Genomic DNA, 27759 nt, shown 5'->3' on the forward strand with positions numbered 1-27759 from the left:
CAAGCAGAGGGACTGATCCACTGAAGTGTGGGTGCTGGGCAGCACCCACTGCTAATGGGAGATCGGGCAGGACAGGGCCCTCGGAATGACCTCGAGTTTGGCCATGTGAAGATTGATGATACTGGTGAGAGCAGATTCACGGAGCATGGAGTAAAGGCCAGGCAGAGGGTGGTAGACAGAAGAAGATGGGGCAGAGCGGATGCTTTCACAGAAAATACAAAAGAGGCCAGTAAAACCAGCCACAGCCCTTCCTTCATACCAACCGTCCCTTCAGACCTGCTCACTCTCTAGCTATATATTATTATATACTTTCGTACATACAACCTTTTAAAAGCAAAACTGGATTAATCTGGACACATTATTTTGAAAGCTGCTTTCACTTAATCATACAGTTACCAAGCCCGAGATCGCCACACCGCAGGCCAGTAAGTTGAGCACGAGGTGTGGGGACAAGGAATAGCAGCTTTATTCAGACCGAGAATATGGTGGAGTGGTGTCCCCATCTTGCCGGGGTTTGGATGCTAGTTTCTTTTCTAGAGCAAAGCAGGGAGGTGAGAAGATAAAAAGAAGTTGGCGCTAAGTTGTTACAAATATTTCCTGGTTCCGGACAGACTCTGCAGGGGGTGTGCTAATTTCTTCTTTCCTGCAGTCATTTGCAGGTTGACCAGGTCAGGATATTTCCTGTGAGCTAATCAAAGATATTTTAGCTTAATGCTCAGGCATAGGAGGTAGGGTTCCCAGAGGTGCGTTCTTATGTGTACTTTCAGCTATTGGACTTCCCTTGTGGCTCAGCTGGTAAAGAATCTGCCTGCAATGAGGGAGACCTGGGTTCAATCCCTGGGTTGGGAAGATCCCTTGGAGAAGGGAATGGCTACCCAGTCAAGTATTCTAGCCTGGAAAATTCCATGGACTGTATAGTCCACGGGGTCAAAAAGAGTCAGACACGACTTTTGCTTAAGCTATAGGCAGCATCCTTCTAGAGACTGCTCAAAGCCAAAGCAATAGAATACAAAGGTTAAAGAGAAATAGATCCAATATGGAGTCAGGTTTGTTCTTCCCATTATAATACCTGGGGCTTCCCCAGTGGCTCAGCAGTAAAGAATCCACCTGCCAGTCCAGGAGACATGGGTTTGATACCTGGGTTGGGAAGATCCCTCGGGGAAGGAAGTAGTAACTCACTCCAGTATTTTTGCTTGGGAAATCCCATAGACAGAGGAGCCTGGTGGGCTGCAGTCCAAGGGGTCACAAAGAGTCGAACATGACTTAGCAATGAAACAGCAACAACATCACAATGCCTATTAGTCAACAAATAGTTTGGCCACCTGCCATATACCAGGAACTGTTCCAGGCATCAGGACAGGGAAGTGAACAAAATCTTTCTCTTCTCACCTCCCAGAGCTGGCACTCTGGGGGGAGGACCAAGATAAGAATCTGTCTTCAATATCAAATTACCACATATTAAAAGTTTGTCACCCGTGGAGATGTGCTCTGGAGAGAGACCAAACTAAGCTGGGAAGAGGATTGGGCTACTCCGGGAATCACAAAGCATTATTTCATGTTATAAAACATTTTCTGAGTGTGAAATCCACCTTGAACCTGTGTCATAAAAAGGCCCCAAAGAGCCAGTCATGGTGCAGTGTTTTTGGTTTTGCTTTTAAGCTGAAGTGTAGCTGATTTACAATGTCTTATTAACTTCAGGTATATAGCAAAGTGATTCAGCTATACTTATATACACATTCTTTTTCATTATCTTTTTCATTATAGTTTACTACAGGACATTGAATATAGTTCCCTGTTCTATACAATAGGGCCTTGCTGTGTATCCATTCTACATAGAATAGTTTGCATCCATTAGTCCCAAGCTCCCAATCCAGCTCTCCCCAATGCTGCCGTGTTTTGAGGCTCTCATCTATCAATAGCGTGAAGCCTCACCTTACTCAAGGGCTAGCTGTGCGGGTATGCACCAGCCGAGGTGCTGGGGGTGTTTGGGAGGTGTTGAAGGACCTGGTCCATGGAGACCAATGGCCTTTTTTGTTTCTCAGTTTTTGAACTTTAGAATTAAGTGATTTCACACATGGCAAAAAATAGCCGGGAAAGTTGAAATAGACAAAAAATGGGTAGCAAGTTCTAGGCACTGTCGAGGAGAATATTACCCTTGTTGTTTAGTCTCTCAGTTGTATTTGACTCTTTGTGGCCCCATGGGCTGTAGCCTGCCAGGCTCCTCTGTCCATGGAATTTCCCAGGCAAGAAGACTGGAATTGGTTGCCGTTTTCTCCTTCAAGGGGATCTTCCTGACCCTGGGATAGAACCCGCATCTCTTGCATCTTCTGCATTGGAAGACAGATTCTTTACCAGTGCACCACCTGGGAAACCCCAGGTGGAATATTATCCTATTATCCTGGAAGGCATATTATCCATCCTAGTGGGTGTTAAACAGAGTTTGAGCTACAGATTTCCTCTGGGGTCCAGGAAAATGGAAGATTTAAGCAGTGCCTGTGAGCAAGTGCAGGCAGAGAGGGGAGCATTGCAGCGGGGAAGCTGCTGTCTGTACCACTTTAGCAAAGTGAGCGAGAGCTACTGTCTGAGAAGCAGGGCTGAGAACAGCAGGGCGGGGATGCAGCTTCTGGGCACAGTGGCTACAGCCGAGGTGACCGTCGCCCATCACCACAGCCTGTGTTATGGAGAAGGTGTCAGGTGGGTGCTGGTGGGAGCTGTCTGAAGAAGACATAAGCGGGGCATCACAGATGTTGTTTCCCCCCCCAAATTAAATAGCGCAAGAATCTTCCTTAAGCTGTCCTTGCAATAAACCATCTCTACTGTCAAAACCACCACCAAGAGCAACGGCCCAGTGCATCTTTGTCAGGCCCTCGCCCAGTGTCACCTCCAGAACAGGAAATCACACCATCAGAAAACGGCTACTCGGTCAGACACTGCTCACACTGAGGGCAGCCAGGCTTTGCTCTCCCAGGGAAGCCAGAGGGGTGCCACCTGCTGGGGGTGAGCCTGCCATCTCCATCAGAGCCATTCGGGAGCCTCCTACTTGGGGCCTGGAGGGCGGGCCTGGCAGGCTGCCTCTCTGCCTGTCTCCTGTCTTGTCACGTTCATTCACTTCAATGCGGGATTCACAGCAGAAGGCCAGCACCGATGTAAATATTAGTGGCAAACTGATGAATTTTCAAAGTGATAGTGGTTAAAGGGTTAGATAAATTAAAAATATTTATTAACACAATATTGTTTTTGAAGACTTACGGTTTTTGTTGAGCCCAAAGGTGGGTGGCAGCTCTGTAAGAAGTCCCAAGAAGTAGGAACAGCCGAGGGTGATGGTGCATCTGAGGCAGGTGTGCAAGATGGTGTGTGACCCAAGCAGAGGGAGTGTGTGAGCCAGGAAATAGGAGGGGGCCCCCATGGCCTGTGGACTGAGCCTGCTAGGAATGAAGCTGACAGGAAGACAGGGATGGGGTGAGCTGTAGGGAACAGTGCGGGTATGGGCAGATGAAGCAAGAATAAGAGGGGAGAGGAGGGGAAGGGGAGAGCAGTGATGCTTACAGCTGTGCAATTGGGGGTGATGCGTTAAAGAGCCAGTGGTAAGAGATACAGGGGGCTTCCCGGGTGGCACTAGTGGTAAAGAACATGCTTGCCAATGCTGGAAACATAAGAGATGTGAGTTCGATCCCTGGGTCAAGAAGATCCCCTGGAGGAGAGCATGGCAACACACTCCAGTATTCTTGCCTGAAGAATCCCATGGACAGAGGAGCCTGGAGGGCCACAATCCAGACGGTCGCAAAGAATTGGACGTGACGGAAGCAACTTTACATACACGTATAAGGGATACAGAGACAGAACACATGCCAAAGCCATTTGAAAAACAAGCCCAAGAAAAAACAAGTATTTTCAAAGGACTGTGGGTTCCTGGCTGGGGCAACGCCTGGGCTTTGGAAGGTAGGCAAATAATACATGGAAATCTCAGCCTCAGATGCAGTCAGAGCCAGCTTCAACATCACCCAGATTGTTGGCACGGCAATGAGGCTGGTCCCTGCTCTTAAGAGAGTTCGGGTGATGTGCAGGCACATGGAAGTTGGAAAACTGATGGGCTGCAGGAGACAGGAGTTGGAAAGGCAGGTGGGTTCACCGCACATGGCAGGTGAGGACCTGAAAGACCCATTGCAAGATCAGAGCAGAGCATGAGAAAGAAGTGCTCAGGCCATCACTGTGGAGAGGGGCCTGAACTTGTAACACAAATGGCACAGAGGGGATATTAGCCTGAGAAGAAGAAAGAAGCAGAAGAGGAATATTGTTCCCAAAAGACATGTCTACTCACTGTCTTTCCAGAGAGGGCTTTTGGTTAATAGCAGATATCTTTGCTTTAAGAGCAAATGTGAACTGTGCTTTTAAGAGAAAACAAAACTTTGCTGAGCGATGAATGTTTAGAAATTTCCACAAAGAAAAATTAATGATTGATGGTCAAATATTAAGTAAGCAATAAAATTATTTGTACAACCAAATTATAATAAAACCTATGTCTTTTTGGGGGGGGATGGTGCTCACTGAGAAATAGTGATTTGGCAATATTACCTGGAGAAAAATTTTACCTCTACCAGGCAGGTATTACGTCCTATGGTCCTTTTAAGGTATTTCCTATTGAGAAGAAACTGTTTCATGTAATCATGTGTGTGTACAGGTGTTTGTGTATCTGCATCTCTGAGTGTGTAGAGTGTGTGTGTGTGTGTGTGTGTGACATGAAGGGGTATGTGCTTTGCTCTCTCAATGCACAGATGCAGCCATCTAGATACATTTCCATTGACGACAAGCCCCTCTTGGTTATACCCTTTTGTATACTTTTTAGACTGGTAATTTAGATTCTTCTCATCTACAACCACAACTGATCAAACAATCTTCCTGTCAAATTGTCTTCACGTTTCCCTTCTGAAGTGTGTGTCTGTTTAGTGCAAGAGGCAGCTTTTTGTGTGACAGATGTCTTTATCAAATGTGGAACCTACACCATGTGTTCAATATCAGCCGTGTGTTTGGTACAAGGTGGGTGCCAGGAAGTGGTGTAGAGGAGAGCAGGGAGGGGACTGCATGTTACTGAGGCCTGGGGCTTCGGGAGGATGACACTGTCCATGCCTCAGGGCAACTGCTTGCCTGTCCTACCTCCCAGCCAAAGGTTGGATGTGGTATATAAACATGGCCAGTGCTCAGGTCTCTGGGGTCCAGCTATAGCATGTGACACAGTAGTCCCTCAGTGTTGATGTAAAAGGAGTCCAGTAACATCTTCACTGCAGGTAACTGACCAACATGAGTGGTCTTGACAGCCATCTCCAGCTCCAGAGAGGAATGGACTCCTCTGGGTTCGGTCCCTGTGTCCCGGTGACCAGAGTGAGGGCTCCTAAGCCCTGTTTTGCAGGGGGACTTCTCTTTTTAGTTTGTCTCTTATAATTCCCTGTCTCCAACTACAACTTCAAAAACAGAGAGATTGATTTGGCCACATTGGTCCAGTGCTTTCTTTTTTGGTTCAATATTGAGAGGGTGTGTTTGAAAATCTAATGGTTACCTGGGCAGAAAGGAAGAGGGCAGATTAGCTCAGGCTCTAGACCTGAGTCCCAAAAGGAAGAGCATCCCGCTGACTGGAGGACTTTCCTCCAGGGTTGGAGGGTGGGTCCTCCAACAGTGTCTTGTCATTCGGGTCTTGACCACTGCCCGGTCCTTGTTTTGCCAGGTGGACACCTGAAGGAAAGGCGCCAGCATGGGGGACAGTGCCAACCACCTGCCCTTCTTCTTCGGCAACATCACGCGGGAGGAGGCGGAAGACTACCTGGTCCAGGGGGGCATGAGCGATGGGCTCTACCTGCTGCGCCAGAGCCGCAACTACCTGGGTGGCTTCGCCCTGTCTGTGGCACACGACAGGAAGGCGCATCACTACACCATCGAGAGGGAGCTGAATGGCACCTATGCCATCACGGGTGGCCGGGCCCATGGCAGCCCAGCCGAGCTCTGCCACTACCACTCCCAGGAGCTGGACGGCCTCATCTGCCTCCTCAAGAAGCCCTTCAACCGGCCGCCGGGGGTGCAGCCCAAGACGGGCCCCTTTGAGGACCTGAAGGAGAACCTCATCCGAGAATACGTGAAACAGACGTGGAACCTACAGGTGGGTGGCGGGCGGTCCTCTGGCAGGTGCAAGGCAGGGTCTCATTGCTCACAGGGGCCCTAGAATTCCACACAGGCACCCAGTTGCATGAGAGCTATGCAGTGGTGCTTCAGATAAGCAACCCTCTTCTTAGTCATCAACTTGGGCCCCCAAATGCCTCACTCCAAGAAGGCAGCCTTTCCTCTTTTGTGGTCACGCTTGAGGGGTGGGCCCCTTCGTGCCAGCGATGTGGGTTTCTCCACCACAGGAAACCACTGTCACCCAATTCACGCTGGGCCCTTTCAGAGCGGGATCACAGGGCAAATACTGGTTTTTATTTACCTAAGAGGGTCATACTGAACACACTGATTGGCATTTGATTTTACCCCTTCCTAACATCTCTTCCAGAATTTTCCATGTCAACAAACACACAGCTGCATCAGCCCCTTACCAGCCATCTGATAGTCTATCCTGTGGACTGTAATTCATTTTACTAGTACATATTGGTAGACACCTTCATTGTTTATAAATAATGCCCCCCCCAACATTCTCCTAACCTTTTATGCAATATCAGTGGGGTAACCCCAAACTGGTTGGATTGAACACAGTGAAGGATTTGGATGTGATGACAGGTTGTCATACAAAAAGGTCCCGGAGGTTGTGACAACTTAACATTCCCACCACACTCTCCATAGCACTTGGTATCAGGAGCCACCAGTCTGGTTGACAGTCTTCTGATCGGACTCATGTGTTCAACCATTTCCTTGCTCTTTTTGGATATATACTTTTTACATATACATGTGGATAACAGTAAAGACTTTTTGAGGATTCTGTCCACTCCTTTACTCCTATAATATGCTCTGCACTGAATTCAGTCTTGCAGACCAATACTATGGATTCAGTATTTTTCATTAGTATTTATTGGATATGATTTACACCAGGGGTCCTCCAGGATCTAATGCCTGATGATCTGAGGTGGAGCTGTTTTAGTAATAATAGGAATAAAGCTCACCATAAATGTAATGTGCTTGAATCACCCAGAAACCATCCCCCACGAGGTCAGTGGAAAAATTATCTTCCATGAAACTGGTCCCTGGTGCCAAGACTTAGACCATCCTTTTACTCTTTTAGTCAGATTTACCGAGGTATAATTTACACACTATGAAAATTCATCCTTTTTGAGTGTACAGTTCTATGATTTTTTTATTTTTTTATTTTTTTTATTTTTATTTTTTATGATTTTTTTTTTTTTAACAGACAGGTGATACCCACCCCCACCCCCAATCAAGATACACAACAGTTCCATCACCCATCAAGCACCCTCAGGACCACCCCCTGGCAACCCTGGCAACCCCTTACCTGATTTCTGTCCCTATAGTTTTGCCTTGTCCAGAATGTCATGTAAATGGACTCACACAGCATGTAGCCTTTTCAGACTGGTTCCTTACACCCAGTGTAATTTGTGAGCCAGCTATGTGTCAGTGGTCCCTTTTTTATTGTGGCTGAGTAGTATTCCACACTCTGTTGCTTTTGCCCTTTGCTAACTTTGAACCGGTTACCTCCTTGGTATGTAATTGTTACTGCTTTTGTTTTTCATCCCATCTATGAAGCATGACAAAATGTTCAGGTTCACCTTCCCTTCTGCCTCCCCTCCTCTCTTTCCTCTCCTTGGGGGTTGGTTATGTTTTTATTTTCACTTCTTCTGGTTCTTTTTATAACTTTGAATCATCAACTTGTGTTCTTCATTTACTACTGTGATAGGTATCTATTTCTCTCCCACTAAGTATGATTAGAAAGTTAATTCACCCAGCTGTCAGCCTCCTTCTCATTCTTGTTTTCCATGTTCTCATTTCTGCATTGTCAAGGTTTATCTCTTTTTTTCTGTGATCACATCTCCTGCAGTTACAGGCAGCAGCATGTGTAAACCACTCAGTGAAGCCTTTTAGGGGCAGACAGAAAAAAGCATGTCTCCTTGGTTGCACACATCTTAAGTCTTCCAGATGGTCATTAAATTATCAGGGTCTAATATAAAACAATCAGTTCTAGGAGGTATTGATTGGGAGAGGGTAGGAGGCCCCTTCTCTAGAACTCATGGATTATACCTGATGGTTTCTAAAGCCCGATATGTCTTTGCAAAGGCCAGCCTCTATTCTAAAATCTATTTTGTTAGTATATACATTTGAAGATACTTTAACATATAAGGTCTATTGACTTTCTTTATTGAATGAACAAACAAACAGATGTGATTTCATTTTACTGTATCAGGACTTGGGACAGATTGGACCTGATTCATGTGTCTTTCTTATCAATTTCACTTATTATGACTCCATCTTCTCTCCTCATGACAGGGTCAAGCTCTTGAGCAGGCCATCATCAGCCAGAAACCTCAGCTGGAGAAACTGATCGCCACCACAGCCCATGAAAAAATGCCCTGGTTCCATGGAAAAATCTCTCGGGATGAATCTGAGCAGATTGTCCTGATAGGATCAAAGACAAATGGAAAGTTTTTGTAAGTATTGTGTCTTTTCCCTTCAACTACTAGTGCCAGGCCTGCTTGGACAGTTAAGGGTCACTCAGCCTTCCCATCCGTGAACTCCTGGTGACCCCGGGGAAGGGATCATGGGCTATCAACTGAGACACACATGTTGGTCGGCCTCATAGACATCTCAAATTGAAGCCATCTCAAGTAATTCAGCATTTGTTTTGCCCAGTCTGGCCCCAAAGTGAACCCACTTCTTGGGCACTGAGGGACATCATTTAAGAAAGTCTTTTCAGCCACATATTCTGCTTTTAATGACAAAACATGGGATGTGTAATAGTATGCATCCATCCATGTTAAAAAACAGTGCAATATGTTTGCTCACATTTGCCCCAAGATCTCAGACTTTGCTTCTCTTTTTGCTTGGAGAGATATGCCAATGGGGCAGATAGAAAAGAAAATTTTCTGATAGTCACTCATATGAAAGGTTAGCACAGGAACTTGATCACAAGCAGGTGTGTGAACTCTGGCCTCATAATCTCAGAAATGAGGTGTGCATCCCGAGCCCTGCTCACTGTTTTCCTCAATGGTCAATCCCGGAGCTGCTGGAGATGCAGGCCACCTCGGGGCAGGGTTGGTGGTTCAGGGAAGGCAAGGAGCTGTCTCAGACAGCTGTTGACTTGTTCCTCCAAGATACTGTGACCAAGGGGATGGAGGTATGCTCACCTGTGCTTGTCACTGTTCAGTGATCACTCCCTGGCCATGCCGACTGGGTGCCCCATCCTGGCCTTGGACACTTGGACAGCAGTGTAGCCCTGTAACCAAGAATGTGGAGACACACCCAGCTGGTATTTTAAACTTTTTCTAGAAATAAAAGTGTTTTCTCTGAGTATCCATCTATTTAAAGAATTTTCCTCAGACTTTACCGTAAAAGTAAAAGTAAATTTAGTTGCTCAGTTGTGTCCAAATCTTTGCAACCCTATGGACTATAACCCACCAGGCTTCTCCCTCCATGGAATTCTCCAGGCAAGAATACTGGAGTGGGTAGCCATTCCCTTCTCCAGGGGATCTTCCCCATCCAGGAATCAAACCCCGGTCTCCTGCACTGCAGACAGATTCTTTCCCATCTGTGCCACCAGGGAAGCCTGACTTTACCATAATCCCTTTTATTTAAGAGATGATCTTAAACACAATACTGTTTTTAAAAAGTGATCCTAAAAGCAAGCATAGAGCAGCTCGAGTGGGCACACAAGTTGACTGGGATGATGCTTAGTGGATGCAGAAACAGCCACTGGCAGAGATCCTGGAGCAGGAGGATGCTTTCCCCTCAGTGTAGCACCTCTTGGCTCATTGGCCCCTGAGGTTTGGACTTTTACCACCTTCTTAAGAGTAATTTCCAACACACGTGTCATGGGACTGGGCCTATGGCCTCCTGTGGGTTAAGTCAGCCCTAAGTTGTGTTATCCAGACAGCAGGACCTCTTGCCTTCTTGCCAGTTCAGAAGCCTGCTGTCAGGCTTGCTGGGGAGTGCTGCACTCAAGGAGGCTGCCTTCTCCCAACTTAGATGAGGGGGTGCTGCAGGGGGCACCCACCGTGGAACAGCCCCACAGCTATGGAGTCCTTCCTTCTGAGTTTTCTCAGGCCTCATTCAGGTTTCCCTAAAGAATGTGTCTCCTCCATACTTACCCATCATTTAAATGAACTTGTCCACCTGTGGACCAGCAGTTAGCAGTGTCCACAGCTGTGTGTGTTCTTGGGCTTCCCTTGTGGTTCAGATGGTAAAGAATCTGCCTGAAATGCAGGAAACCCAGGTTCGATCCCTGGATCAGGATGATCCACTGGAGGAGGGAATGGCTACCCACTCCAGTATTATTGCCTGGAGAATCCCATGGACAGAGGAACCTGGTGGGCTATAGTCCATGGGGTCACAAAGAGTCAGACATGACTGAGTGACTAACACTTTCAGAGTTGTGTGAGGTGCTAGATGCTGACTCCATCTTGGGCTTTGGAGATGGGGGTCTTTGCCTTGTGAAGTCCACACTGGCAGAAGTAGGCCCTGAACAATTGAACAAGAGCCACCCAGTTCATTGGAGCATTTAAGGAAGGGACTAGAACTTGCTGTGATTGGTGGTCTGGGATTCTGTTTTATGCTGGGTGATCAGGAGGGGCCTTGCTATCAAGGAGACATTTGAGCAGAGACCTGAGGGCAGCCGGGAGCCATTCTGATTGAGGGGAAAGCCTGTGTAGGTTCCCAGAGACAGGAGTGTGCTCAGAGGGTCAGGCCACCATGAGGCCATTGTGGATGGTACAGAGTGTGGCGGGGATGGATGGAGAATAGGGACTAGGCCACTGAGGGCTTTCCAGTATTGACACTTTTCTTTGGGCAGATTAGTGCATCTACTTTTGGGAAGGTGTTAGGGCAAATACAATTGAAGTTCACGGTGACCCATCTGGCTGGGCGTAGAAAGAACCAGTGCAGAGGAACAGAAGGGAGCAGGCTCACCAGCCACACTTGTGTGCGTTTATATGCATTTAAACCAAAGTATGATGTCCGTTTTTCTGCAGAGACCTCAAGGCCTTCACCTTCTCACGTCTGAGCACAAGAACTGCCTTTAGCGAATGTTGGGAGGAGGAGAGGCAGGGGTGCTGGTGGCTGCAGCAGCATGGCTGGGCTCTGAGTCTCTTCTGTGCAGACGGGCTCTTATTGCTGGGAGCAGCAGTTCATTGCCTCCTCTGTTGTCCCCAGTGACCCTGGGGAAGAGGCCGATTTCAGCACCAACCCTCTGTTACCCTGATGTGTACAGTTCCTTGTTCAATCTCATCTTGCTGCTTGATTTTGTCACTGAGGGCTGATGATCCAGCTCAGCATTATTTGCAGTTCTTATGCAGGTCCATTCCCAGCCCTCTGGACATGGTTTGGCTCCTGTTGGCTGCCCATGACCACCATGTGCTTCTTATACCCCCACCAACCTCTTCACACCTGCTCAGAGGTGTTTGTTTCCTATGCCACCTTGTCTATGACTTGCCAAGACTGGCAGATCTTACCTGGAACACCCCCACAGCACCTGGAAGATGTTGAGAATGTAGGAGGCTTTCACATTCAGAAACAGAACCTATTCTCTGTGATTCTTAATAATGGGCTTCATTGTGGCTCAGACAGTAAAGAATCCGCCTGCAATGCAGGGATGCGGGTTCAATCCCTGCATCAGGAAGACCCCCCTGGAGAAAGGAATGGCTACCCACTCCAGTATTCTTACCTGGAGAATCCCAGGGACAGAGGAGCCTGGTGGGCTACAGTTCATGGGGTCAAAAAGAGTCAGACATGACTGAGTAACTCATACATATTCGGATAACACATGAATAGGTCACACATAATGTTAAGTACTTCATAGAAGGTTAATAAATATAAGTGGATTTTGAGTCATTAATGAACATAGGATGAAAGGCCAAGGGACACCCATGGCTAATGTTGAAGGTTTACAGTTCCCATTTAGGAATATCTTGGAGAATCGAGTGTGAAAATATTAGATTCATTCTGGAATCTCTGGTCTGTGTTGTGGTTCAATGGAGCAGATCCCCAGCCTCCATCTTAGAAAAACAGTCTTCTTGCCACCCACAAAAACCAGGGATGAAAAGGCAGCATATCTCAAAAAGTCTGAGACCTAAATGAAGTTATAAATCCTCTCTAATGCAATTTAAAATGCAGAAGGTATGTTCCAAAGACTCTTAACTGTTGAGATGGATTGTGTCTGGGGAATCTGTCTAACTCAAATTGTAGTTTTTCCTCCTCTTGAATTATGGTATTAGGTACATTTGTGGTGGCAGAACATCTGAGCCAAGAGGGGCCTCACTGCTAATGGTTGAAATCCTTTGATTTTAATCAAGGACTTAGGCAGAGAAGGCAATGGCACCCCGCTCCAGTGCTCTTGCCTGGAAAATCCCATAGATGGAGGAGCCTGGTAGGCTGCAGTCCATGGGGTCGTGAAGAGTCGGACACGACTAAGCAACTTCACTTTCACTTTTCACTTTCATGCATTGGAGAAGGAAATGGCAACCCACTCCAGTGTCCTTGCCTGGAGAATCCCAGGGATGGGGGAGCCTGGTGGGCTGCCGTCTATGGGGTCGCACAGAGTCGGACATGACTGAAGTGACTTAGCAGCAGCAGCAACCTTAAACTGGCTGATTAGATTTAGCTGAGACTTCTCAGGGGGCACTAGTGGTAAAGAGCTCACCTGTGAATGCAGGAGACATAAGAGATGCGAGTTTGATCCCGAGGTTGATAAGATCCCCTGGAGGAGGGCATGGCAACCCACTCCAGTATTCTTGCCCGGAGAAACCCATGGACACAGGAGCCTAGTGGCTATAGTCCACAGGGTCGAAAAGCGTCAGACACGACTGAAGTGACTTAGCATGCACACACGCACAAGGTGGTGAAAAGGCAGGCCTGACCATCAGGAGGCCTGACCTCCTCCATCAGGAGGGAGGAAAAGTCTCAGTGGGAAGAGTGCTGGGCAACTGTACCCAGAGCTGCTGGGTGAGGACGGTGGAAGGAAAGGGGTGGGTTGTATGTGCTGACTGCAGGTCTTATTTTTGGAAATGCCTGATGAGTACCAGGCCAGCATTGCCACGGGGCTGGGAGGTGGAGGGGATTGAAATAGAGATCCCAGGAGAGTGGTGGGTGTGAGGTGCTGCCAGGCCGAGTCTCCAGGGCCAAACCAGTGGGGCTGTCAGGTCTGGGAGACTTGTGAGGTCCTGACGGAGACCCCGACCTCTGGGCTTGCCCCCTCCCTGAGTGTCAAGAGAGGGGGATGAGGCTTCTGTGGGGGGAGAGATGGCAGTCAGGTCTTGGACCAGGCACAGTAGTTTGCAGAAGTCAAGAGCGAATGTGGCCTATGTGGTAGCTGGGTTGGGCAGGCAGGGGCAGGAAGGTGAAAACTGAGGCCAAGAGGAAGCCCAGGGGAGCTGGAGTCCAAGGGTCTGAGAGGCACCTGTGCTGGGGAGCGTGTGAGGAGGGCGAGAGTTGTGGCCTGTGGGCTTCCCCCGTCCTGAGGTCATAGAGCGTTACAGCTCCTGCACTTGGGGTGGGCCCCAGCACCCTGCGCCGGCCTGTGGTTGTTGCATGTGATGGGTGGGACTCCTCCGCCTGCTCCTTTCCCATGGCAGCTTTTTAATATGTCAAGCATCATCTCGGGTACCCCGGGGCCCTGTGTGCCGAGGAAGAAGAGAGTGCAGAGGCTTCTGAGCAGGTTCCAAGGTGCCATTTGCCCATCTCAGGCCCTCCACGATCATCTTCCCACCCAGCCCGGTGGAACAACTGAGTCCTCTTATGTATGTGCTCTGCATCTGAAATCCAGGCGCCCCAGACCTTCCTTCTTCATACCTTTCAAGGAAAAATAAGCCGTTTGATCTTTGCATTGTCCCTTCCTCATTAGCCATTTTCCAGAAGGAGGGTCACCCTCTCATCATTCCCTCCCTTCCTCCCTTCCGTTGTCCACTGTATTGATTTTCTTTATAACCCCATGCCCTCACACCCTCACCTCCCTTACACACATGGATGCACAAATTATGCACACACACACACATTCACTTATTCGTGCCTCTTAAGTTTCGGGGCCCTGTCGGAAGCCCTCCAGGAGAACTTACAGGTAAAGAAATGGGCAGCATGTATAGATGGTCTGATGAGGGTGTACCCCATTCTGTACACAGCTGGTCACTGGAAGATTTGGTTACAATGCCTTTCTAAGGGAAAACGTTGTGTCCACCCAGAATCAGATTTCTGCAAAACCATGTGGTCCTTGTCCAGGATGGACTTGGCTTGGGGACACCAGATAACATATTACCTGCCACCCCTGAATCTTAGAACAATAGCTGTCACTAATGCCCTCCCCCCTCCCCTGTCCCCGTCCCATCAGATGGACTGGGAGGCAGGTGGATGCCTCTCTTTGGAAAGAGCTATGAGGTATCTTTTTCAGTGTAAGTACAATTCAGTCTAAGGTAGCCAGGAAAAAAATATATTCAGAATGTGACACATTTTTCAGAGACACTGAGATAGCTTGTAAGAATATGCACTTGTATTCCCTATGAGCAAAGAACAAATGCAAGCTAGGAGAAAGGATGAAGAATGAGGTTCCACAGGATGGATACAAAGTCCAGAGCAGGTGATGTAAGCAGTGGTTCGCAACCTTCTGTTTGTGTGCAAATCACCTGGAGGCTGGTTAAAGCACAGATTGCTGGGTCAAACCACAACCCCCCCACCCAGTTTTTAGCTTAGGTCATAACCTAAGTTTGGGTTATGACTCAGAAATTTGGATTTCTGACAAGTTCCCAGGTGATGCTAGTCTGGGGACCACATTTGAGCCTGTTCAAGATGCCCAGTGCCTACCTAAGCAAAACTAAGAATAGTGATAATTTGAGGTGTTCCCAGTTCATTGGAGCATCTTTAAGTATATGTGCAGTAAGGAATGTTTCTGTTTTATTTGATTGATTGAGACATAGTTAACCTTGAAACTGCTTCTGTTTGTAGAAACTTAAGTTCAGACAAGCACAACCATTTAATAGCTCTGTGATTTAGACAGCCTAACTAATCTCTCTGACCTCAGTTTACTGAAAGATAAAAAGGGAAAGCTAGTGTGCTATCTGATTTGTTAATCGAGATGAACCAAGGTAATGTGTTCATTACAACCATAAGATTGTCCTATAGTTGTGCTTCCTGCAACTATGAATCTTTTTCTTTCATCAGTTCTGGAAAATACTCGTCTATTTTTTTTTTTTCAAGTATTACTATCCTTCTTTCTTATCATTTCTTCCTTCATAGGTTGCTATTAAACATATTTTAGACCTTACTCCATCCTCTATTCTTTCTTATTTTCTGTTGCCTTTTCTCTATGTGCTATGCTATTTAATGTTCTTGGATTGTCTTTTGGTTCATTAATTTTCATTTCATCTTTATCTAATCTGCTTTAAACTCATCCACTGTTTTTTTCCATCAGTTATATTTTTTAAAAACTTCTAGCAGTCCTGTTTGTTCTGGTTGTTTCTCAAATAGTCCTGTACATTTTTGAGAGCATCTTATTGCTTGCTAGTTTTTGTGAGTTCCTCATTTTTTTTTAAACATTTGATGTATAATTAGCATATATTCTGAATCTTAACGATTTCAAAACAGAAAGTCCTTAGTGTAGAAATCTATCTCTCTCCTGCTGCTCTCTTTCTCTTCCTGCCATCTTTCTCATAACTCCTGTTTCCTTTGGTTTGGAGTGATCTTTTGAGCTTGTATTTGATTGATATTTATCTGTGGGACTCCTGAGTGCTCTGTGCCAGGGACACTGTCCTCCGGGGTTGAAGAGCTTTTCTTCTTCATGGTCCTTGCTTCATTGTGGGAATCCCAGGTTCAGATGCTCACCTTGCTGCTGACCCCAAGAATGGGATGTTCTCCCTGTGTCCACACCAGTACTGATATTGGTATTTGTCATTAGGTGAAACACACTTTTTTTTTTCCTTATTTGTCACTCACTTTTCCTTGCTCAACTTATAGCTCACTTTTTTCTGATATACCTACATTTCAAAAGCAATCTGTGGGTTTAGGAAAAAAATCTTACTTTTGTTCATTGATGAATGAGAGAGAGTGCGTGACCCTCATATGCCCACAGTAAAAGCTGAGTTCTTTGAGTGCCCTTATGTGCTGCTATCAGGGATCAAAATGTGCTATTTCATTCGACACGTGTGGCCCTGCAGCTATAGGTCAGCATAGAGAGTCATGGCCTGTCTGAAGTGAAAAGTTTAAAGGGGATCGTGGACTGATGTGAGTATCTCTTCACTGGTCTGATCAAGGTCCCCATGAAGCTGGAGCAGAAGCAGTGTGACCTGGTTTCACCTCATGAATTAGAGCAGAGGGAGAGAGGGGGGAGTTTGTGATAAAAGTTTTAAGAAGGCAGATGTGTGAAAGAAGAGCTTGGCGTGGCCCCACGTTTGGACCTGTGTTCCAACTGATCCTGCTTTCGCTGCATGTTTGGAAGTTTCACATGCCTAAATTTTGCTGAAGTGCAAGACAGAAGCACCCAGAAGTTGCGTTTTCTTTTCCATTCTGTGGATCATTAAGGCTGGTACCTCTCCTGAGTCCAAGGATGCTCTTGGCATTATGCTGGCAAGCCCAGTACTGAGCAGGCTTCCCAGGGCATGCCACTCCCATATCTTCTTCCCCGCTCCCAGCTCCTCTCTTAAGAAGCCACTGTCGGGCCCCATGCTGCAGTGTCTGACCACGTGATAGAGCGTGAACTCTGGAAGGGAGCCCCCCCCTCCATGTCTCTCTGAACCTCCCATCCAGGCTGTAGGTATACAGCTTATCCCCAGCGCCCTCCTTCCCCCGCCAGCCAGCCATGCTCTGCTCTGACATGGGGGGAAAAATTACGCAGACAGTGAGAATGCCTGGTAGGCCAGGCTGTGCCCCGGCTGTTCTGTTCTGTCTGCAGCAGACACAATGCCATGACCCCAGACTTTGGTGGGTGAGGGTCACCTTGAAGGCCCTACCACCACTTGGGTGGTATCGTCTGGGCATCGTTACTACATGTTTTCTCTGATCCAGGAAGTCATAGGAAGGGGGAGCCCCTCCAGGCTGCATCTCGCAGAATGAACACTTTCCTGACCTCAGTTTTGCCTCATACCTCATGTCTGATGTGCAAAACCTGCTCATGGCAGAGCCTGAGACGCCTGGAGGCAAGGTGGATCTCCTGCTGTCTCACCAGGGACCTCAAGTCAATCTTAAGGCCAGGTAGGACAGCGTCACAGTTTGAAAGCGCTGAAGTCCCACACCTTGTAACAGCAAAACACAAATCTGTCGTGAGCTAAGATTTGTCTTGGCTTCCTCTGTCTGCTTCTTCCAAGAGACTCCCTGGAAAAAAATTCTTCTGGGGCTTCTGGGGACATGCTAAAGATAGTGTTGACCTGGAAGGTGGTCATCCTCAAGAGAGGCTGCAAGACTGGCCTTTGCTCTTTCCGCTTTGGGCACCCACGTGACAAAGCCGGTGGGTGTCCCAGGACAGTGGGGGTCTTTCTGAGGAACAGGAGGGGACCAGGAGGAGGAGGAACTACTTCAGCTTCCAAACCAGTATTTTCCATGTGTTAGATTAAAGATAACCCAGCCCAGGATCTGCCTGCAGCCAGCCAGCAGACACCTCACAGTTGCTGGCCGTTAGTGTCACCAAGCCTCTGGTCTTTGCCACTTACAGATGCTGGGCTGTGGGTTTCCCTTCTTTGCCTCGTTTCCTGCCAGCTGCCTCGGGGGCTGCTCAGGCTGCATGTCCACGGCCTGTCCCTGGGCCTGCTGGTCCTTAGACTCTGCTCACCAGGTAACTGTTGTCCCGGGAGTTGGCATAGGCTGCCTGTCTGGAGCGCTGCAAGAGACTCCTCCAGGGCCTGTTCTTGGGAGGATCCTCAAGGAAGTGTGTGCCTTTACAGAAATCGCTGATCTGTTTCTGTCTCACACCCACTCTCTTTTAATGCCATTTTTCTTATGAAATATTCAACACACACAAAAGTGCCTCACTCTATACATGTATCTTAGTGGATAATTATAAAGCGAATGCCGCCAAAGTCAAGAATTAAAATAGGAGCAGCGTCACAGAAGGCCCCTCACTTACACCCATCCCGGAGAGGACATAACTTTCTGTACACTTGCTCTTTTTTTTCTTTCACTTTTTACCACCTAGGTATACATTTCTCAATGAAATCATTCAAATTGACCTATCTGGAAACTTCATACAGGTAGAATCACAGTGTCCATTTATACTTATGAGAGTCACTTTTGCTTTGTTTCACTGTCGTTTGCTTATTTTATTCATGACATTCTGGGGTATGAATACCCCAAGACTGACTTACTCTATACTCAGCAGATACTTAGCTTGTTTACAATTTTTGATAATGACAGATAAAACTGATATAAACATCCCCACACACGTTACAGGTGCAGAATGCATGCATTTTGTATATCTTTGAGTGGATTGCTGACTCAGGAAAAAAATAGGTTTAGTTTCAATAGAGAATTCCAAATTGTTTTCCAAAAATGATTGAACCAATTCATGCGCCTGCTGGCAGTAAATGAAGGTGCCTATTGCCCTCATTCTCAGCAATTTATTATTTTCAGCCTTTTTAACTTTTGCCAGTCTTGAGGGGGCATAATGTTATTTCCACTGTGGGCTTCATTTCCATTTCCCCATTTCTAATGAGGTGAGTGCACCATTTCCCTGTTATTTTGCGATCCTCTGTCTGTTTTAACAATAAAAGTTCAATCAAGACTTAAGGCAAGATAGAGTGGTGGGCACTGGGCATGAATTCAGAAAGTCAGAGTTCAGATCCAGTTAATTGTCTCCAGGACCCAGAGGTCCAAGATACAAAGGTAAAAGTAAAGTTAGTTGCTCACTCGTGTCCGACACTTTGTGACCCCATGAACTGCAGCCCGCCAGGCTCCTCCATCTATAGAATTTTCCAGGCAAGAATACCAGAGTGGGTTGCCATTTCCTTCTCCAGGGGATCTTCCCAGCCCAAGGACTGAACCCAGGTCTTCAGCATTGCAGGCCGACTCTAAGCCAGCAGGGAAGCCCAAGACACCAAAGACTTGAAATCGAAGAGAATGTATTTTGGAATGGCCTGTGGACATCGTTATCCTAAGTTAACCTTTTATATGTATTTGCATAAATTCTTAATGCTTAGTATTTAGAATTTGTATAATTCTTTGAATCTTCAAACTATCCTATTTGTTTGCCACTGATGCTTATAAACTAAGCAAAGCAGGGGTGAGTAACCCTGCCTTATAAAATAGCTTCCCTAAGAGATAAACTCAGTTCTTCCTCATATAAAAATATGTTTTTCCTTTTCTGTGTGGTTGTTTTTCGATTTGACAGCAACCAACTAGCCTTAATGGGCCATGTGACCATGAAAGGGAGCTTACACTTTGGGGTGCAGGCGACCTGCTTGGCTTTGGGGGAAGAGCTGTTTTCACAGTGCAGAAGGTTTCAGAAGCAGTCCTGCAGAGATCGAGGGGAGTCTGGGTGTGTCCCACCACCCACACCAGCTGCCCTGAGCACTGAGGCATGGAAGGAACCTGTTCGCCGTGCACAGCCAAGCACAACTTAAAAGAAACTTATTTTTAAAACAAAGTTCCAGCCCCATGTGACACAGCTTAGCTCTCATGTCCTGGGTTCACTTTTTGAGATGAATCTACAAGGCCAAAAGTGACTGCATCAGCTTCCAAAGCCGGTCTATGGATGTGGTCTCTTACAGCCAAGGGGAGGCATCAGAAATTTCCCCACGACAGGGAAATCCCACAACAGTTTTGGCACATTTGGGCCTCTTCCCAAAGTACAGTTGACTGGACACATTGCTTAACATTTGGAGGCCTCATTTTCCTCATTTTAGAAAATGACAAGGCCGCCGAGGCTTTCTGGGACCTTCTGAGATCTCGGTGACTCACCATCTCACATCTTGTGATCCCAAAGGCTTGAGTTGCTGAGAGGGGAAGATGGGCTGAGGATGGTGATAACTAAGGAGTTTAGTTGGGGAAGGGGATTCATCTCCATTCTGTGCCTTTGCAGCCCTCACCTAGACCACACCCTCCCACGGTCCCTCAGGTCTTCCTGGGCAGGGCAGACCTCCCCCTAGAGTGCAATGGGTGTCTCTGATTGGCATCAGGCTCACAAGTCTCATCCCTGGATAAGGGAAGGGAGTGGCATCAGGGAGGGGACCAGGAGGCAGAGCCTGGGCAGCCAGCACAGCCCTGGTTCTGCTCATTGGTCCCCAGCCACCAGTGGAGAACATTTTCTTCTCCTGGTGACATCATCTGATGCTATCGCATGGTGGTTTAGTTACTGAGTCATGTCTGACCCCATGGACTGTAGCCCACCAGGCTCCTCTGTCCATGGGATTCTCCAGGCAAGAATACTGGAGTGTGTTGTTATTTCCTTCTCCAAGAGATCTTCCTGACCCAGGAAACGAACCCAAGTCTCCTGCATTGTAGGCAGATTCTTTACCATGGGACATTTTAAATCCCAGTCCTGCTTTCTCCTCTCTGTAAAACGGAGAGTGAACTTGAGGGAATGAAGAGGGTCCTAGGGAGGGGGAACCTTTCCCGGCCTCCATCTGGGGTCGAGAATATTCCTAGTTAAAATGCCCAGCAAACACCCCCTCCAGTGGCACAAACCTGGGCTGGGTGAGGGATCTGCCCTGTCTGGAATCTAAACCAAAAGCAGACCTCATGGAAGAGAGGACCCGAGTGCAGAGGGCTGCACAGACTCCACTCTTCTGGGGTGCTGTGGGGTTCACATGCCCGTGCCCTGAGCCAAGTTGTGCTCCAGATGAATGGAGGACTCACCCCCAGAGCCTGGGCCTCTCCTGACGTCCCCTGAGTCCTCCCAAGCCCACTGGGTGTTCTTTGTCTGGGACTCGAGGTGTCATTGAGCTGTGAGCTGGGCCTCCCTGGGTACAAAGCCCTTGACCCTGAGGTCAAGATGCTGCTGCAGGCTGCCTGCCCAGGGCACTCCTGCCCACCCCCGGCGGGCAGTAGGCGTGATGGTGATGCCCTGTCTTCTCTCTTCCAGGATCAGGGCCAGGGACAACGGGTCCTACGCCCTGTGCCTCCTGCATGAGGGCAAGGTGCTGCACTACCGCATCGACAAGGACAAAACGGGGAAGCTCTCCATCCCTGGCGGGAAGAATTTCGACACACTCTGGCAGGTACCTGTCCTCCTGGACCTTTATAGAAGACCTGGGTCCATGCCGAGACCTGCCCAATCAGAGTCCCCACTGTACGCTCCAGGTTCCTGGATGCATTGATCTAGGGTTACCATGTTAGGTGACTGAGGCTCCCGTAGCTTGTCCAGGGCCCCTCAGCTCTTGGCACCAGGCAGCAGTACCTAACCAGGATTACACGTGGTTTAACAGGAGATTCTGCCTTAAGGCACTAGAGATGTTCTACCTGGAATCCAGAGCATCCTTTCAGACAAATATACAGTAAAGAAAGGTATAGATGGCTGGGAAGGGAGTCTTAGAGGTGGCTAATCAGACTATTCTTTGAATTTCGAGAGGCCAAATTTAATACAACATGTCAAGTGCCATTCTTGCTGCAAAATGAATCGCTGCAAAATTAAGGCAACCTAGTGGTTATCATTTCCTGCACGTCAGGCCACCACTTGTATAGGATTATCCACCCCTGGCCTAAAAAGGGGTTCTTGACCCACCTGATAGGAAAGCCCGAAGCAGTGTGTAATATGAGAGTTCCTTGGGTGCTAGCTCTAACCCAATGTTCACCCCTGCTTTCCACCAGGTACGAACGACTTGGCTTCATTCTAAATCACAGCTCCATGAGGAAATGGCAAAACATCCTATAAACTGTAGTGGGCCCAGAGGCAGAGAAAACCAAAGGACTCTGCCACCCCAAGAACGGCAGCTACATTGAGTTTTGTAGGTGCAGGATGTCACTGGGGACAGGTTCAAATGTCCACACCAGGCCCTACCAGGAACTTCATGGGTGGCACCAGCAGGAAAGTACCGGGCTCAAAAAATCTTGTCTCTTTAAAATCTGAGATCAGAGATCCCCATTACCTTGAAAGCACTCAGAGTAACCACCACATGATGTATTTTGGCTCCAAACTGTAGCTGGAAGAAAATCTTCTTCTTTGAATGCTGGGTATTTTAATATTCATGCATATTAGTCATAACACTGACATTATCTTTTGGTTTGTAGCTCATTGACGTGTAGCTCATTATTGACCACAGACTTTGCTTTATTTTAATGGTATCGTTTTGAAAGAATGTTTGCCCAGTGCAAATCAGAGAGATGAGTAGGGAACATTGCCTTCTGGAATTAATTTCCCATCAGAGACTCTCACCTCCTACAAGAATCGCTGATGGTGTGCATTGAAAGGCACTGGCCTCCATCCGTCAGTCTGATGCTTGAAGGTCCTGGGCTCCATCACTGCTACACGGCCATTGGATTTCTCGTGAATGACCATTTTCCCTGAGTGAGTCCACTCACAGTCTCCAAGTCTGCATGCTGGCTTTAATGCTAAACATCTTTAATTGTTGGTAAATTCCTTCCCAAGGCTTTTTCCCGTATTTACTGATTCCGCTACCATTTTGTAGTAAGTGAGTAAGTAAAGTCGCTCAGTCGTGTCCGACTCTTTGTGACCCCATGGACTGTAGCCTACCAGGCTTCTCTGATGGGATTTTAGCAGTCAGCCTTAATTGAATCTTTCCCTTGTATGTCTGTTTAAGAAAGAGCCTTGAAAGTGCCAGGAGTACCTTCCATTTTCATGAGTGTGATTTCATTGTTCTTTCTTGACAACAGTAAGGTTCCGTGGTACCCTTCCCCTACCCAGGAATCTGGTGCTGTTTTTCTGAGCGTTGGTAATTGCTACACTCCTCTAGTTTTCCTTTCTGTAGAGAAAGAATCAACACACTTATGGATCACGTCTGGCCCTGAGCTGCTTTTGTGTAGTCCTTGAAGAAAAATGGTTTCTATATTTTAAAGGGTGATTGTTTATTTTAAATAAAGAACTATGTGACAGAGATGATAAGTGGAATGAAAAGACCTAAAATATCACTATCTGGCCCTTTACAGAAAATGTTTGTGTACCCTTTCCCAAGAGGGAAATCTTTATGTGTATGCCCACCTCCCTCCCCATCCTTTTGGGTAGATTGCCTGAAACCATAAGCATGTAAGGAGATATTTGAATGATACTGGAGAGATGCATGGGATATTTCAGTTGTTGTAGCGATCTCAATACTATGTCTGAGAACACACTGTTGCATTTAACAGAACAGAGAGACTTTTGCTCTCCGTTTCAGTAGTGTGTTAGGGCTGGTCATATTGGAATGTTTATTAAGAGAGTGGATATCCTTTATTGTGTTCTTTCCACAATAAAATAAAATTTAAAAAAAGAATGCTCCCTGGAACGATAAAATATATTCATTCAGTGAACATTTACCCAAATGGGTAAGTTTTGAGAGAAAAAAAGGTTTAGGAGCCAGGAGTCCATAACTAGAAAAGGAATTAGTAAATAGATAAGAAAAAATTATTGGATAGAAGGATTTTAGTTTGTCTGAAGAGGAAATGTCTGTTTGAGAAAAGAAAATGTGAAAACTAAGGCTGTCTTCCTGTTGCATAATTTTGATTAGGTATAAATAAATCTCCTTGCCATTCATTTCGTTTTTAATGTAGAATCAGACATCATGATTCAGAGTTTCCTGGGCACCGTTAGCCAAGGGTGTTCATGTTCTGTGAACATAAGGCCATTCTTCAAAGGGTCAGCTTTCTCCAGGCCCTAGTTCTTATATCACTCATGCTGTGATGTCTTCTCTCTGAAACTTTTGGGCTGAGTTATTTGGTCCCTCCAAAGTCTTTGCCCAAAGCACTAATACAGAATCAATTACTCTACTTTATAATTCATTTATAGCCTTCTCCACCAAGGAAGTAAGCACCTCAACAGTAGGAAATGTGTCTCATTCATCATAGTTTACCTTTTGTCCTGTCTCAGGGCCTACCAAACAACAGAATGTTTACTGAAAGACCGAATAAATGAATTCATTATTCTAGTATCACATGGATATGGAAGAATATAAGCAAAGACATGCAACTTACCACCAAAGAAAGAAAGAAGGAAAGAAAGGAAGGAAGGAGGGAAGGGAGCCAAGGGTAGAATAAGGTCAAAAAGGGAAGGTGGCATGTGGACTTCTGCTAGAAGTCTGAGGGTGGCAGGAAAGAGGTGTGGGGAGGAATCAGGAAGACCACCAAGGAAGCACTTTTTGTTGTTTAGGGCTGTCCTTGAATCACTTTTAAAATCCAAAAGGGGAGTCAGCTGCTCCAGGTAAGGAGCATTTCCTGCCCCCATTATTTATGATACTTTCTTACTTTTTTCTTTTTCAGCTGGTCGAGCACTACTCTTATAAATCAGATGGTTTGTTAAGAGTTCTTACAGTTCCATGTCAAAAAATTGGTGGGCAATCGGGTGAGTAGCCAAGACACTGGAGTCTCACTCTTTCAGATGCTGATAATAATCAGCCTCATTATAGATTTGATCTGTTGCAAGGTCAAACCAGATGGGGTGAGACTTTGTTTTTACTGATTGATTAAAATGATTACTCCAACTGTATATTTATCATTCATCAAAAACTAGTCAATAACTTTAAAAATGGATTTGTTTTTATTGCTTATATGAGAAAATTGAGTAAAAGAGGATAACAAGAAATGTATGCAGAAAATATATCTGCTCCTCAAGCAGTAATATTTTACAGCCACATTGATTGATCTGCAGTGGGGGAGGGGATAAATAGATGGTTTTCACTGACACAGCAGTAATTATGCATGTTCTTTCTAACCAGGAAATATTAACTTCCGTCCACAACTTCCAAGTTCTCATCCTGGGGTAAGTGTTACTTAGCCAGGCCATTAAAGATGAAGCAGTTGTATATTAGCACAATGAAAAGTATTTTTAGACAAAAGAGTAATGGTCATTGTTCTTATCACACTTGATAAACTGGGATTGCTGGTGCAACTAGAATCAGCCTATTTTCAGTTCTGAGCTAGCTAAATTAGCTTCTTTGGTAGGTTAAAATCCCTCCATTTTCTAAAAGTATATGAAATATCCATGTAACCCAATGTTAAATCAGAAATATACCTCCTGGTAGATTTTGGAAATGGTAACATATTGTTCAAGCTCAGCCCTGACCCATCCATGAGGAGTCACATGTATAATCCATGTGACCACACACATGATGAATAGTAAGCTGGGTATATAAGTTGTCTCAGTGAGGTTGACTGCCAAACTCTTTTGGTTAAATCAACCAAGACATTGTTATCAGAAAACCCACCCTTTCCAGGGGAGCTGCTTTGGCCATAGCTTGGTGGAGGAAGGCTTGGAATGGGGGTGCCTGGTGCTATCACTTGAGAGAAGAAGCCTCTAGAAAAGGATGGAGTTGAAGGCTTGGCAAGAACCCACCACCCCCTCCACATCAGTGGGTGGTGAGAATGTGATCTATCCACACTTCTACATGCGGGTTTAGCCAACACATGCATGATGCTTCTGAAGAGAGAGAATTCCAGCTCTCTCCTCCCTCCAGACTATTAGGAGCTGACACGCAGATTTATACTCCAAGAAGGAATGATGTCCTGCTACTTTGAAGGGGACCTCACTGTGGACCTTTGATGCCCTTTAATGCCATTTGTGAGGTCTGAAAATTCCCCCAACATGAGCTGTGTGCTCTATACCTCACTTTCTGCCTGTTAACCCTTAAAATCTGCAGAAGGTGGAATGAACCCTCCTCCTGTGGCAGGGGCTATTGACTTGTTCAGAAGCTGCACCTATCCTGAACCAAGCAGTCTTTTTGCAGCAGCTCTTGTCCCCGAATCAGGGGAGCTGAAATGCCAGTGAACTTTGGGATCAACTTCTAAAGTAAAGCACCTTTATGGAGTCATCATTTTGTTTTACCCTTTACATGACCTATGGGCCTTGCGAGTCAACGTTAAGATTTTATCCACCATGAGGCAGGTCCACTTTGCTCTAAGAGACAGGTGGGCTTGGGGTGAGAACTTTAAAAGAATATCAAGGCTTCTATTTAGTTGTGCATGATGTAATGGCTTCAAGGTGTTAGACATTTTGGAAAAACTTTTTACTGACTGTATAAAAATATGCATGTTCCCTAAGGATCCAGCTCAGTGAATTTCCACAAATATCATGGAACCAGCACCCAGAAGTAACAAAATTGGGCTCGCAGAATTAGTTTCTTTAGGATGATTTGTCTTCAGTTTGACAATAATTATATATATGAAAAGTGGGCTATTTAATATGAAAACTTGAATCTTATAGCCTTCCATGGAAAATATTGCCAAAATATTTTTCCAGATCCTTCTACTCAAATAGTAGGCTTTTCCTGAAGCCTTTCTAATGATCACATGTTACCTCTAGTGCATTTCATCAACAGAATCTGGAGGGGGTTACTGTAATTATAAGAAGAGCTAAAATAACATGTTATGTAAGGTAGCCTGTATTTGTTTTCTGAAACATTTACTATTCCTCTTTGCCATTATGGTTTCTAGACTTGGTCAGCGGGTGGAATAATCTCAAGAATCAAATCATACTCCTTCCCAAAGCGTGACCACAGAAAGGTGCTAACACGTCCCCTGCTCGCTGTCCCTGACTAAGTGGTAGGACAGACCGGCACGCAGCACCCGCGCGCTGCCCTCGGCTGCCCCTCCGTGCGCACCGCTGCCCACCCTCCCTCTGCTCTGGTCTCACGTCCCTGCCATGTGTAGCCCTCACGGGCAGCCCGTGCCCGTTCCTCATCATGCTTTCTGTGTGGGTCCAAGTCTCTCTGCTGCAAAGTCCCTCACCGTGAGCACACTCTCTCTGCTACAATGTGCCCTTGGAAGTCGTCTCTGTCAGTGTGATAGGTGGGAGGGATTTCTCCTGTGGGAAAGTCTTTTCAAAGGAAACCAGGATCACATGCGGCAGTGGTATGGTAATTGACTAGATAAATTACACGTTGGTGGAAAGAATAGCCAAAGTAGTGTGGATCCTGCCCAGTGACTACACAAGGTCACTGATTTTATAAATATCAAGTGCCTTGTGGCTCTAGAGTTCCAACACAGAACCTGAAGTATAACACATACAAAGACAAGGTGGAATTTGAGGATTAGAAAAACATCATTTTTATTTATGAGACAGTAAAGTTGACATCATATGGGCTTTCCTGGTAGCTCAGTGGCAAAGAACCCGCCTGCCAGTGCAGGATACACGCGTTTGATCTCTGGTTTGGGAAAATCACCTGGAGTAGGAAATGGCAACCTACTCCAGTATTCTTGCCTGAGAAACCCCATGGACAGTGGAGCCTGGTGGGCTACAGTCCACAGGGTTGCAAAAGACATGATTTAATGACTAAATAACAGCAACAAAAGCTGACATATAATGCATATTCGTATTTTGCTATATGATTGAATTATGGGGTAAATAAAAAGTTTTTTAACAACTCATTTATAATGAATCACCTCCCTCAAGAAATATTTATAACGTGTATATGGATTTCTTTTTTTTTTTTAGTTGTATCATTGTGGTATAAAATTATTTTATTAATAATTGTTTCAATTTTCATATCCAGTTAGTACTTTTCCAGACAT

General features: G+C 46.3%; 1 protein-coding gene across 7 annotated transcripts in view; it reads left to right on the top strand.

The window, feature by feature from the left end:
- Positions 1 to 27759, top strand: part of SYK (spleen associated tyrosine kinase) — a 104506-nt gene that overhangs the window by 42247 nt on the left and 34500 nt on the right. For 6 of the 7 annotated variants that reach the window (XM_070459410.1, XM_070459405.1, XM_070459409.1 and 3 more), the window contains 6 exons: positions 5717 to 6145; positions 8473 to 8633; positions 21188 to 21323; positions 24514 to 24595; positions 24969 to 25012; positions 26683 to 26751. In XM_070459410.1, the coding sequence (XP_070315511.1) occupies positions 5744 to 6145; positions 8473 to 8633; positions 21188 to 21323; positions 24514 to 24595; positions 24969 to 25012; positions 26683 to 26751 (894 nt within the window). In that variant the 5' untranslated portion in view covers positions 5717 to 5743. The remainder of the gene's footprint in view (positions 1 to 5716; positions 6146 to 8472; positions 8634 to 21187; positions 21324 to 24513; positions 24596 to 24968; positions 25013 to 26682; positions 26752 to 27759) is intronic. The other variant, XM_020894458.2, reaches the window with a different exon arrangement.

The sequence above is a fragment of the Odocoileus virginianus genome, chromosome 31, assembly GCF_023699985.2.
Source record: "Odocoileus virginianus isolate 20LAN1187 ecotype Illinois chromosome 31, Ovbor_1.2, whole genome shotgun sequence".
NCBI classification, from domain to species: Eukaryota; Metazoa; Chordata; class Mammalia; order Artiodactyla; family Cervidae; genus Odocoileus; species Odocoileus virginianus.